We start from the raw sequence: 12,635 nt of genomic DNA on the forward strand, positions 1-12,635 counted from the left end.
CCAAGATATTGCTCATGTAATAAATCAAACATAGTGGCACCCAGCTCACCACCTTCCATTTTTGGAAATGCTCCTTAATAAACACTTACTTTTGTATATGACATGAGTAACCAATCGGAAGCTCAGAATGTCCTCCTAGTGGTTTTTTAAGCCTTTATAATGTACCTAACATCATTTCTTTTTTTTAAATCAAGATTTCAATGAGGTAGGTTGTGTCCTTAATTTGCTCAAAATTTCATATTTTTTTAGACCCAAATACAGCTTAGTTATTACGTTTGATAAATTATAGTAGAATTCTTTGGTATTGATGTAGTAATTTATGACTTTTTAGTTATTAAAATGTATATATAAACTTAAAAAAATATTTTGTTTCATATCCTCCATGTGCACAATTTTTAAAGGCTTAACAACCCACATCAAGCAGCAAACAAGTACAAAGGTCATAACTAGAAGAGATAATTGTTTGCTTCACTTCTTTATATACTGTTCTATGTTTTAGGAAAAGTAACTTTAAGAACTTTTTTAAAAATAGCAATAATCTATATACATAAATAATGTATAATAATTGAAATGTGATTGTATTTTACAAAATACTAGTCAACTAAAACACAGCCTAAACAAGTTACTTTGTACAGACCAAAGGTGACCTTTATGTTATTTGATACGGTAACATGAGTGCACGTGAGCCATATGGTTGGAACTTCTGTATTGTTACCCAGGCACGGGTGAAAGGTCAATATAAAAAAATAATAAATATATACAAATGTATAATGTTATGAGATTTAAGCTATTTAGTCTAAACATTTTTTGTTTTCGCTATAATTTGTGTTCATTCTAGAATGAAAGAGGCATAATTTATGTTTATTTCCTAATTTTTATGGTGGTTGCAATATCGTTCAAATTTACTGAACCCATACAGAGATTACTGAAAATAACAGATAAAATATAAAGTTTTTTCTTAAGAAACATTTGATAACTATGCAGACACTATAAAGGTTTGCCTATGAAATTTTGAAATTTTCTGATGCACAAAAGTATTTTTAATGTTAAGAAGAAAATTACTTTGCATGATAGATAGGCAAGATGTGAAAAGAAAAAAAAAAGGCAAGAAAGAAACATTGCTTTACTAACCTTAAGACTTAATAAAAAAAAATTAGATATTATGCATACGAAAGCATTGTAATGTTTACTGATAATCTGTAAAATTTAATTAGCATTCACTTACTAATTTAAAAGTTGTAGCATGAAAACTATAACAAGCACAAAATGGTTATGAGGATGGTCCCACAGACCAAGCCCAGGTTGAAAGAGTTAAGTGTCCATAGCTTGCTGATCTTGAAATTTATCAGCTACTCTTTAAATATTGTAACAAGGCAAGCCACTAACTACTCAGTTTGAATTAACAGATGATTTAAACATTTAAAAGTTGAAATATTATTACACCCAATTATAACTGGAGCAGGGTGATTAGTGGAATTTGTTAATGTATTAATCATCATGCTTTCAGCCTTTTTTTTAAAATCAAACTATATTTTACTTAACTGTCCAGACCTGACTCTTTTGTGCATATTGTAAGATATTTTACAGTATTCAAAATCTAATTAAATCTATTGTCAATGTAAGTCAGTAAACTTGGCATGAAGATGTAGTTTATAATTCCAATTTATGTATTGTTTAAATATATATTTCTTAGTTTTAAGAAGAAATACTTAAATATTTAACAGGATTTACAAAAAAGTCTCATAAAATAAGTAAGAACATTCAAAGTTCTTCTGGTCTCTTGAAGGTGGGGGAACTTTTCCACTGAATCATGTAGAATTTTAAATTTTAAGCTTATACAATAAATTATTGGGAATTTTTAAAAATTGAATGTTTTTATTTATTTTATGAAATCTATGCACAAGAATGGTCATAGCATACATAGAGAAAAGTCAAACATTTTTACTGAAGTGCAAATTGAGCTCAAGTACTCAGTTAGTACTATAAGTTCTTGTTTTTATGTATGCATTTTATTTATTGTTATATATTTTTTAATTACAGTTATTAAAATGTAACAATTAGAAGCTTCTGAGCTTAGTCTAACAAAACTTCAGTAAAATGTAATGTCTGAAATTTCATGATTGAAATTAGAAATAATTAAGTAGCCATTTAGCCAGTTTATTTTTGTACATTATTTGAAAATATAAGCATGAAAATAATTATTGGTAAAATATGGATTTGAGTCATCAGTGACAATATTTTGTTGTTTCCTGCTATACTTATTAAACCTAACAGCTTATCTGTCTTCTCATTTAATAAAAGTTTTGTAGATTTCAAATGAATATAATTCAACATACAGACTCTTTTGTGAATGAAAATAACTTTAAAAAAATGTCCAACTCTGTCTTTTTTTCTTAAGTCTTCAAAATGCTTTTGGTCAATGCTATAGGAGTGCTGACTTGAAAAAACTGCTCAAACCACATTCACTGTTCTAAGTCTTTGCTTCATTATTAAATGATCAATCTACTTGATGTGGCATCATAAAAGGATAGTAACCAAGGCCTGTACAAAAAATAAGCATAAAAAGGCAAGAGAAATGCTTGAAAACAAGAAATGGATAATATTCTCTCAAGGAGTAAAGCTTCCACAGCAAAAAAAAAAAGCTAAAGCTATGCTTTGAGATGGCAAATGTTTTTATTTTTCAATCAGTAAGTACATTATTTTGTCTGTCAGGTTTTATGAGACTTGTTGGTTATAAATTTCAACAATAAACAAATAGCATACACTTCACTTGTTTTAAAATAATGTATTAAAACAAGTCAAATATATATATATATATATATAATATGTACAAATGTTTGTTTCAATGTTTGTTAGTACAGTTGTATCCAGAGCTTTAAATAACTGTCACTTTTTCATCAAAGTCCACACAGGCTGGTTCAGTTACTTTTGAACACAACTGACAAGCCAAATTATTCTTCTATACTCTGTTATTACAATACAATCTTGATCTATTTGTCAAGCTAAATTTTTGACACATTTATACCCCGACAGAGGTCAAGAACATTCTACATGCCACTAGATATTATGATGCAATAATGCTCAAGTAAAACAATGAAAAATACCTAGAAATTTCTAGTAACATGACACAATAATATAACAATCACCAATTCCTAACTATTGAACTGCACAAGGTATGATTCATAAACAGTTAACTAAACAAACTTCTGATATACTATCACTTCTAAAAATAACTAAATTTAACGCTTGTGGTATGTAAACTATCTAACTCATAACACTCATATGAATTAAACTTAAATTGAAAGAGTTGTGTATATCTAACATTGCCCAAGAACTATTCAGAAATGAAAAGTTCAATTCTTTGTCAATTACACTTGTTAGAAAATGACAAAATATTGATATTAAAATATTTTTTGGGATAAAATTGTTGAAAGAGTTAAAATTAACATATAAAAATAATTTTGTGAAATTAATGGGAAAACTATGAAAAGCCAGAGGAAACACTGACTTAGCAACAATAATTTAGCAGTAACTTATTTTTTTCACCCTAAACTGGTTTACATGAAAATATGTATAGCAATAATACTTGAAAATATAATTAATAGTGTTTAGTGGGTTTCTCCATCAATTTCCACAAAACTTAATTTTGGTTGATGAAAATCAAACATTACTTTGTGACAATTTAAAACAATGTTATTTCTGAGTTTTGCTCCATCTGCACAACAGTGTATGTGTTTTAAGATGTTTCAAAATGTCACTGTTGAACTCTCACAGAGAATATGGATAATTATATGCACTTTGAAAAAAAATATTTAGTTGTTCGTAAATGAACAAGAGAACACTCCCTTGTCATAATGTAGGAAAGCATCAGTATGAGAAGCTTATTAACTTCAGCATGTTAAGTTACTTCTCTGAATGATGAAAGTTACTTCTCAGCAATGTCATCATGTGAGAGATATATTGCCAAACATGGTGAGCTATATACTTCTATACTAATTGTTTATAATATGTGGATCATTGCCTGTTTTAATTTTGAACAATTGGGTAGTGTTGTTAGATTGATACTTTGTAAATCTTTATTTAGAAAATTATAATGCTTTCGTTCTCATCAATAAACTGAAACAAGCATTGCTGTAAAAAGAAGTTTCAGATGCTGTGTAAAAAAAACAAACAAATGGAAGTAATATACAATAAGGTTTATTAGCAAATGTTATCATATTAATGATAGAATAAAAACACAGGTATATTTTAACATAAGTCTGATATAATTTTAAGTTGGTTCCCATCAGAGTTATGTTTGGTGAATGTTTGTTATAAAATTTACTCATGTATTATGGCTGAAAATTTCATTACTTGATAAACATTCAATTACATTTTCAGGACATTTTTAAAAGAAAAGACAAAACTTTTAAAGGTTAAATTTGATGACAAGGAATCCACTTTGAGACTAACAATGCTTGGAGATGGCTTGAATAGGTAATGAAGAAAAACTTTAATATAAGTTTAACATAACAGCAAATGTAGAACGTTTCGATAAGGTTTTGTCATCATCAGGTACAAAACCATCAACCTGATGATGACAAAACCTTGTCGAAACGTTCTACATTTGCTGTTATGTTAAACTTATATTTTAAGGGTTAAGTCCTTTTTGCCAGTGTCAGTCAAGTTACTGCAAAATACTTTTCCTTTGAGGCCTTTTGAAGGCTATATTGCAGTTGCAGCTTATCTATACATATTAAATTATGGAGTATGTTTTCATAACATTATTCTATATGGTATAATATACAATTTGGATGAAAAATTGTCAGGATTTTATGTTACTTTCATAAAAAGAATGATATTTGCAAATTTTAATTTTAATTTATTTTATTGTTGTTTATTGAAAAGTTATTGGTACATTTGTAATGTATCATATGGTTTGTAGGCTTACTAAGTGAATAAAGAATACTGCTTCATAAACATCAGTTCTGAGATGAAAGGGTTGTGGATTCTACATGTGCATGTCACAACTTTCATCAGAACACAAGTTCAGGAAAGTAAGAGATGTGGTGTTACAAACATAACACATACACAATGTAAAAGACAAATTTATAGGTTATTGAAGACAGAAGAATAAAGTTATATTAAAATCTAACACACATTAAAACAATATATAGCAAATTTATGTAGCCCAAGAGTTGGTGGTTGGTAATATCATCCTATTCCCTTTCATGGTTGTTGACTGTGGCAGATAGTTCTAGTAGCTATGCTGTAACTCATAAATAAGTATAACTCTCCACAGCTGAAAGGTGAGCATGTTTGGCAACAATGGGAATCAAACGCGAGACCACCAAATAGCAAGACAAACCCCCCCATAATCATTAGGCCATGCCTACTCAAAGCTGAACGAAGTTGAATTAATAGAAAGAAATCATAATATGAATATGTTGATTAGTTGGATAGTTGGAATAATTAAAAATATTAATAATAGTTAATGTTAATTTCATTAAATATTTCTGTGACATAATTTTAAGCTGAACAAGTTTAAATGAAAGTAATAATGAGAAATCATATTGGTAATATTTCAGTTATGTGGGTAGTCGGAATGATTAAAAATTCTTATTTAAAATTAGTTTATTATTTTTGTGACATTCGTCAGTTTGATAGTAATTTCAGTTAACTTGTTATTTTATTTGACAGCAATCAGACTACTCGGTGCTCACAGGTATTTCATTATACTGAGTTAATTTCTCACATCTAATTATAGTGCTAAGTATAAATTCTCTTGATTGTGTTCAACTTTATTTTTCAATACATCACTCAAACTTCAAATAGCTTATAAAAATACTCTATATACATTGTAAAAACACAGTGCTTTTAACATTATCATATAATTTACCTGTAGAAAATAAATTACCCTGCCCAAATCAGACTTTCACTTCTACCAAACATATATTTGTCTGACTGGACGAATGGTAAAACTGAGTTGAGATTTATTTAGATTTTCCTGTTCAGTATTAGCATTTACTTTTTTTTTACTTTTACTTAATATGGTTATAAAAAATCATAAACTAAATTTTTGGTATCATGTTTGTTTGAATTGATCATATTATGCATCACCTTGCCTATCATCTAGCATTGTTACCTAAGTTGGTAACAATGCTAGTACTAGCTTTCAAGTCAAATATGTTCTTTTTTCTGGAATATTGTATTTATTTTATTTTGACAATACTTAGATAATTTTTAATATCAGATATTATTTTGTATGTATATATGTTGTTCATTTATTGTAAATGTTTCCAAATAATTTATTCAGTGATTGAAGTGTTAAAGCAATTTGTTGTAAGTCATAATACAGTAGAAATGTGAGGACATCTATAGCAAATGTAGAAATATTCTGAAATTTCCATGACATTGGACAAAACATTATTTTCCACAATAAATATATTTATTTCAATAAGTGATTACATAATGCCTATTATTGTTTGTGGATGATATTTGTTTTTAAAGAACAAATTGCAATGAAAGTAAAGGGACCTGAAAGTGCTATTATTTTAAATGTATGTTAAATCATTGAATGGGGATGTTATGGTAACAAGGGTCTCACATTGAAAAATAATGGATGTCAAGCACTTGCATATTTTATATGTTTTTCAACTGAGTTGAACAGGTGATATATAAGTTTATGGCTTTATATATATATATATATTTTTTTTTTTTTTTCCCAAGGAGAATTATTTTAAATTTAAACCAAGCCACACATGTGGTTTAGATTATTTTTCAATGTTATTAGTTTGGGGCTGGTACATATAACTTGATGAAATAGTTTTGAGGCTTTATGGTTAAAATGTATTGTATCTACTACATCCCTTGGCCTGTTTATTTTCAGAATTCAAATGTGGAAAACCTATCGCCTCAAGTTATTCGACAAATAGCAAAAGAAATGTCAGAACTAGTTTCATCACCACCAGAGGGCATTAAGGTATTTATAAATGATGAAGACATAACAGATATTCAGGCTGTAATTGAAGGTCCAGGTAAGAGATGGAAATTTAATAATCATGATAATCTATTAAGTTTCTATGGTATTTATGATATGAAGTACTCTATGCAATTATTTTTTCTTTTAACAATTAGTTCAAACACTCAAAACTGTAATGAAAAATGTTTTTAATAAATCACACATTTAGTTTGCATTTTCTCAAGGGGTAAAATACAATTAAATTTCATTTCCTGTACTTTTCTAAACAGTGAAAACAATTTTAGAAATAGAAAGATGTGTGCATCAGCAAAACATATCAGATCATTTGTTCTGGCCTTTAAATTTTCAATCTCGATGACTTTGGATTTGCATTATTCTTTTTATAATTAGTAAGGATAGGTGATTAACTATGTTTTTATTAAATTTAATTACAACATTAGATTTGCCAATAATAAAGTTCGAAAATATTAATGACATATCAGGTATGTGTATGTGAAATAAAAAGGGATTATATGAAATAAACATAACATTGATATAAATTCCGATATGGTACATTACCTTAGGAAAAATTAAATAGTTATTATTGTTGTTGAATGATGATGCCCTCTATATGCAAAATGTTTTTGCACATGCCACAAGCCTTGAAACTCCAACCCATTTGGAATTGACTGATTCCAGTGTGTCTTGCATGCAAATCATCATGTGACAACACTCCACCAATAAGAATGTGACATACCCTCTTGACGCATGTGACTCCCTCTATTCAATTCTATCAAACTATCACTTCTTGTTTTCAGTACTTGTATTGTAATGGTTAGTTTGTGCTCTCTTCAAGTGTTTTATTTTAATTTTTTCCATATCTTTGTATTAATTTCTCTCAACAAGTTTACTCTTTATGATATATGAGTTGGGTTATTCCGAAGTGGAATTATTTTATATTTCTACCCAATTATGGAAATTATTACTTCATTACAAAAACTTTTTATTTATTTCTGCCAACAGAGTTGTGTTAGGTTATTCATTTTGTATTATGAATTCTACATTATCACTTTGGAGGTTATATGTTCTATCAGCACATTTACACAAGCTTCAGGTAGCAGTACGCCACGGGAAGATTTTCACGTTTACTTCATTGGGAGATTGATCGTCCAATGAGCTGACCTTTGTTGGGCCTCGCCTGGAGTTTTGGGGCCCACACATTTTGACATATAGTCTGCCAACCTTGGAAAGATAAAATGTTATACTGTTATGGTTTTTGAATAATTTTATTTTTAATATTATTTGTAGTTATTTGAGTTCTATAACAAAAGTTTTGTTAGATTAGTCAATACTCATAGTCCAACAGGTTGGAAATTAGGTTTAGTTGTATTATTTCTCCTATCTTACTGATACCAGGGTTCTTTGTTATTTTAGGATTACCTGTAATTCATTTTACTTGTATGTCAATAATTGTTTTAACTATATTGTTTTTCTTCCATACATCATGCCTCATCCATAGGTTATTGTTAATATAGACTTCTTTAATTTTATATCTTAATGTTATTTCACTTTTTTATTATTATTAATCTTTTATACTTCTTCATATGAACTTGGTTGTTGTGCAAACCTTGAACCGGGGCCACACTAACTTCTCCCAATATTGTACATATTTATTATTAGGTTAAGATTTTAATTTTAGACCTTAGTGATATCCTTTGTCCCGCACTGTACGAATAGGCTTAACATGTGTCTGTTATTTTGGGTTTACCTGTAGTTATAGTTATACTTCTGGGTTAATCAATAGTTAGGTTACCTATGATGTTTTCTTCAATACATAACATTTAGTACATATGTTTATTTCATTACACAATTTCTTACCATTAATTTTGCTTAATTTATGATGTATACTTCTTACCCTTATTTTCATTTGTATGGGGCCCACCCTACCTGCTCCCAATATTGCTCGCCTTCCCCCTATAATGGCTGAACCCATTTCAGACGGCCCAGATTTTGTCAGTTTTCCTCCACCTTATAGATTGCATTCCAGGCCTCTACTGTAGAATCTGCTTGGCCTATCAGGCAGATTTTCGTCTTGATTTAATGTCCATCGAATATTTCTTAATGCTATCCATTTTCTTCCATACCTAGTTTTTCAGCTTCTTGTTACCCTATCTACTCTCCTGCAGGTAGTGTTTACCTTCCACTTCCTTTCTTAGGTGTTCCAACTATATTTAGGGATTTTTGTGGGATACCTCCTCCTTTTTCCATCCATGTTTGGGTATTTCCCATCTTCAGTTTTCCCTCCACATGTGGCTTCTTTACTTTTGGTATCTTTTTGGGTAGGACACTGCTGTTTGTTTACCATCCACTGTTATTAGGGACATAAGGTAAAATCCTTTTCCTCCCCGGTTAATTTTTGGGGCTCTTACCACACATTTAGTATCACACGGGGTAACTGCTATGCTGTTTTAAATTTTTTTTTAGTTACTCTTTTGTTTCATTCTGAGATATTGTTATCTTTACTATTTTACATGTCTGGCAACTTCCTGTCCTACCTATGGGTTTTCTCCATTCGTCTTGTATGCTTAATGATGATTGGGGTTCTGGATCGATTGGCCCTGCCACAATTGCTTCTTGGGTATTCTCCATTTCCATATGTAGTCTTTGATCACATTTGGATAGGCTATTTCTGGATGTCTTGGGATGCCCACAGTACACACTCTTATTTTCCATTTCTCAGGATGCTATCTTAGGTTTTTTCACCACATGATTCAGTCCCAGTTTTGTGCTTTGCCTTTTGGACTTGTTTCCATTCCATATGTCTTTTGTGGGGTGGTCTGTTTTACCTGACTTCCACATTTTAGGGGATTTTACCTGAACTATTCATTGGATGTCTAGCTTCAGTTAGCTCCTTCCAAATGAGGGTAGTCTTAACATACTCATATACTCCTTGCAAAGTCAGCTAAGGTAGTTGGATATGTTTTTCCTGTTCCGTACCTCACATTTTAGTCTCTTTTGAGTGGGTTTTTTTAAACACCCCTCCATCGGAACCATCCATTCTCCTCCTCAAATGCATTTGTTGGAGTTTTCTGTTATCCGAGCCATTCATTTGATTTTCCTCTTACTTTTCATCCTTCACTCTTCATCTGTATGTGTTGATAGATGACCATATCCCCTATGACATTGAGTTTACCTTTTCAACCCCCTCTTCTGGATTATTTCTTTTCACTGATGCTCATATCCAGAGGTTGGAGATGTTGTTCGATCAGTAGGAGGCTTCAGGACAAGGGTCTATAGCCAAAATGTTTTATCACCTTCACACCCTGGCACTTCCGCAAGTCGAATTTGTTTTCCTTCTCTCTTTTTCTTTTGTCCGGATTTGATTACTCATGTTTCATTTTGACTATTCGATGGTGGTGGCTTCTATAACTCACCAAGGGGACAGTCATTCTCTTTCTTCCTGTGGATCTAACTTTTTGAACTAACTCACTTGACATACGTCTCCTGGATGGTCGTGTTCCAGGTGCTTTCGTCCTTGTTGCTGTTTGACTTTCCTGTCCCGTCACATTTCCTCTCAAGGAGTGACCTCTTGATCCTCCAAATCTTTGGTGGCTCTGCCTCCTGTGGGGTACTCCTCCATGTGAAGTTTTAAATTTGTTATCAATTACCTCTTTTATTTTTGGTTTCTAGTTCTTCATCCACTTGCCCTGGTTGTTGATACGTTCAGATAGGATTACATCCAGTTTATAACATTAGATTTTTTCCCCAAAATGTTTGTTCATCCATGTAACTCTGATTCAGGGCTTTCTGATTAATCTTTCCTTGCTGGCACAGATCTGAGTTTCTCAGCTGTTATGGCTCAATTTGTTTCATTTGTTCTGGATCGTTTTTATTCATCTACATTTTCCTTTTGACTTTTTCATTTCTTACCATCTTCCACATTTCTTCTAGCTTAGTTCCAGATGACCTTGTCTGTCCAGTACATGCTGTGGGTTGCTTCATTGTTTTCAAGGCTTTTTTCTGTTGAATCCATTTTTTTCAATTTCCTTCCCTTACTCCACTGCTTTGTGGGGTACTTCCTTCCTCTCTGAATTATATGGTTTGGATTGTGATTTGATTGGCTTTCTATTCCTTGTATTCTTCTTCCCATCATCAATTCTTGGTGTCTTCATTTCGATCATGCACTTTCCCTTTTCCCTAGTTGTTGATATGTTCAGATAGGATTACATCCAGTTTATAACATTAGATTTTTGCCCCAAATGTTTGTTCATCCATGTCACTCTGATTCAGGGCTTTCTGATTAATCTTTCCTTGCCGGCACAGATCTGAGTTTCTCAGCTGTTATGGCTCAATTTGTTTCATTTGTTCTGGATCGTTTTTATTCACCTACATTTTCATGATTCATGTGGTATATTCATTTTGACTTTTTCATTTCTTACCATCTTCCACATTTCTTCTAGCTTAGTTCCAGATGACCTTGTCTGTCCAGTACATGCTGTGGGTTGCTTCATTGTTTTCAAGGCTTTTTTCTGTTGAATCCATTTTTCTCAATTTCCTTCCCTTACTCCACTGCTTTGTGGGGTACTTCCTCTCTGAATTATAGGGTTTGGATTGTGATTTGATTGGCCTTTTATTCCTTGTATTCTTCTTCCCATCATCAATTCTTGGTGTCTTCACTTCGATCATGCACTTCCCTGCATGTTAACCTTGTCGTCCGTTGGAGGTACTTTGTCTGTCAAGCACTGGGACAACACTTCATACATTCATCTCCCATTCTCTGCTTTGAGTAGCTGTTTCTTCCTTGTAGGGGTACAGTCATCCACCTGTTGCCATCTTTCACTCTTTTTTTCAGGGGCATGTCCCTTTTTTCTTTATGGATCCTACTTTGTCCAGCTATACTTCAACTTGCAAAAGCTGCACTGTAAGGCCATGATGACTTAATAATTATAATTCCATGGCTACTAAATGTACACTGCTGACATGAGGTGTCTCACAAGATTGCTTGTAGATTTATCCTTGTGATGTATTTGCTTCATTAATATGCCCAGCCCAGATCGTATTGACCCATGGACTACATGGGTAAAGCAGAAGGGGATACCTGCCCATTCCTTCCACGCCTTGTATTGAATAAATTGGTATGGTCTGCTTTTCAAAATATGGTTTTGTGGTCACCCATTGCACTATCTTGGGTCTCTGGACTCCTCATTGTACTTTCTCCCCCCCTTTACTTCTAGTGGAGATTGAGAGTTCCTACCACTTTCCAGTTCTAAGCCCCTGGGATGTTGGACCATGGAGGCATCCTCCTAAATGTGATAATGAAATACAAATGATATATATATATCTACTAAAAATACATAAATGATGATAAAACCATTCAGTTGAGATTAGGGAGATTAAGGTGTAGATAACGAGATGTCCTCCACTATGTAACCTTGGAGTGAGTCATCCAAATTGCAATTCACCTCTCTGATTGGGATACCTCATCCTACCCCCACATGGATGTCAGTTCCCAGTGGCTGGGTTTTGGATTTAGAGCTGAACCAATCAATATAAATCCTCAAACATGTATTACAAATGTCTATTTCCTCACTCATTTTTCACTCTTAGTTACCTCCTATTCATGTTGGTGGTCATGATGGAGCGTGCGTGTACCGTACAGTCCGCTTCGGCCGTCAGCAGTAGGTAGTTGGATATG

General features: G+C 32.0%; 1 protein-coding gene across 6 annotated transcripts in view; it reads left to right on the forward strand.

Moving 5' to 3' along the window:
- Positions 1-12,635, forward strand: part of LOC106457639 (ubiquitin-conjugating enzyme E2 S-like) — a 25,860-nt gene that overhangs the window by 3,781 nt on the left and 9,444 nt on the right. For 5 of the 6 annotated variants that reach the window (XR_002610224.1, XR_002610226.1, XR_002610225.1 and 2 more), the window contains exons 1-2: positions 4,950-5,036; positions 6,869-7,016. Coding sequence is in view for 2 of the 6 variants with exons in the window: in XM_022383632.1 (XP_022239340.1) it covers positions 4,995-5,036; positions 6,869-7,016 (190 nt within the window). In the remaining 4 variants the exon portion in view is untranslated. Of the gene's footprint in view, positions 1-4,949; positions 5,037-6,868; positions 7,017-12,635 lie in introns of those variants that run through there. The other variant, XM_013917073.2, reaches the window with a different exon arrangement.

The sequence above is a fragment of the Limulus polyphemus genome, unplaced genomic scaffold (assembly GCF_000517525.1).
Source record: "Limulus polyphemus unplaced genomic scaffold, Limulus_polyphemus-2.1.2 Scaffold354, whole genome shotgun sequence".
NCBI classification, from domain to species: Eukaryota; Metazoa; Arthropoda; class Merostomata; order Xiphosura; family Limulidae; genus Limulus; species Limulus polyphemus.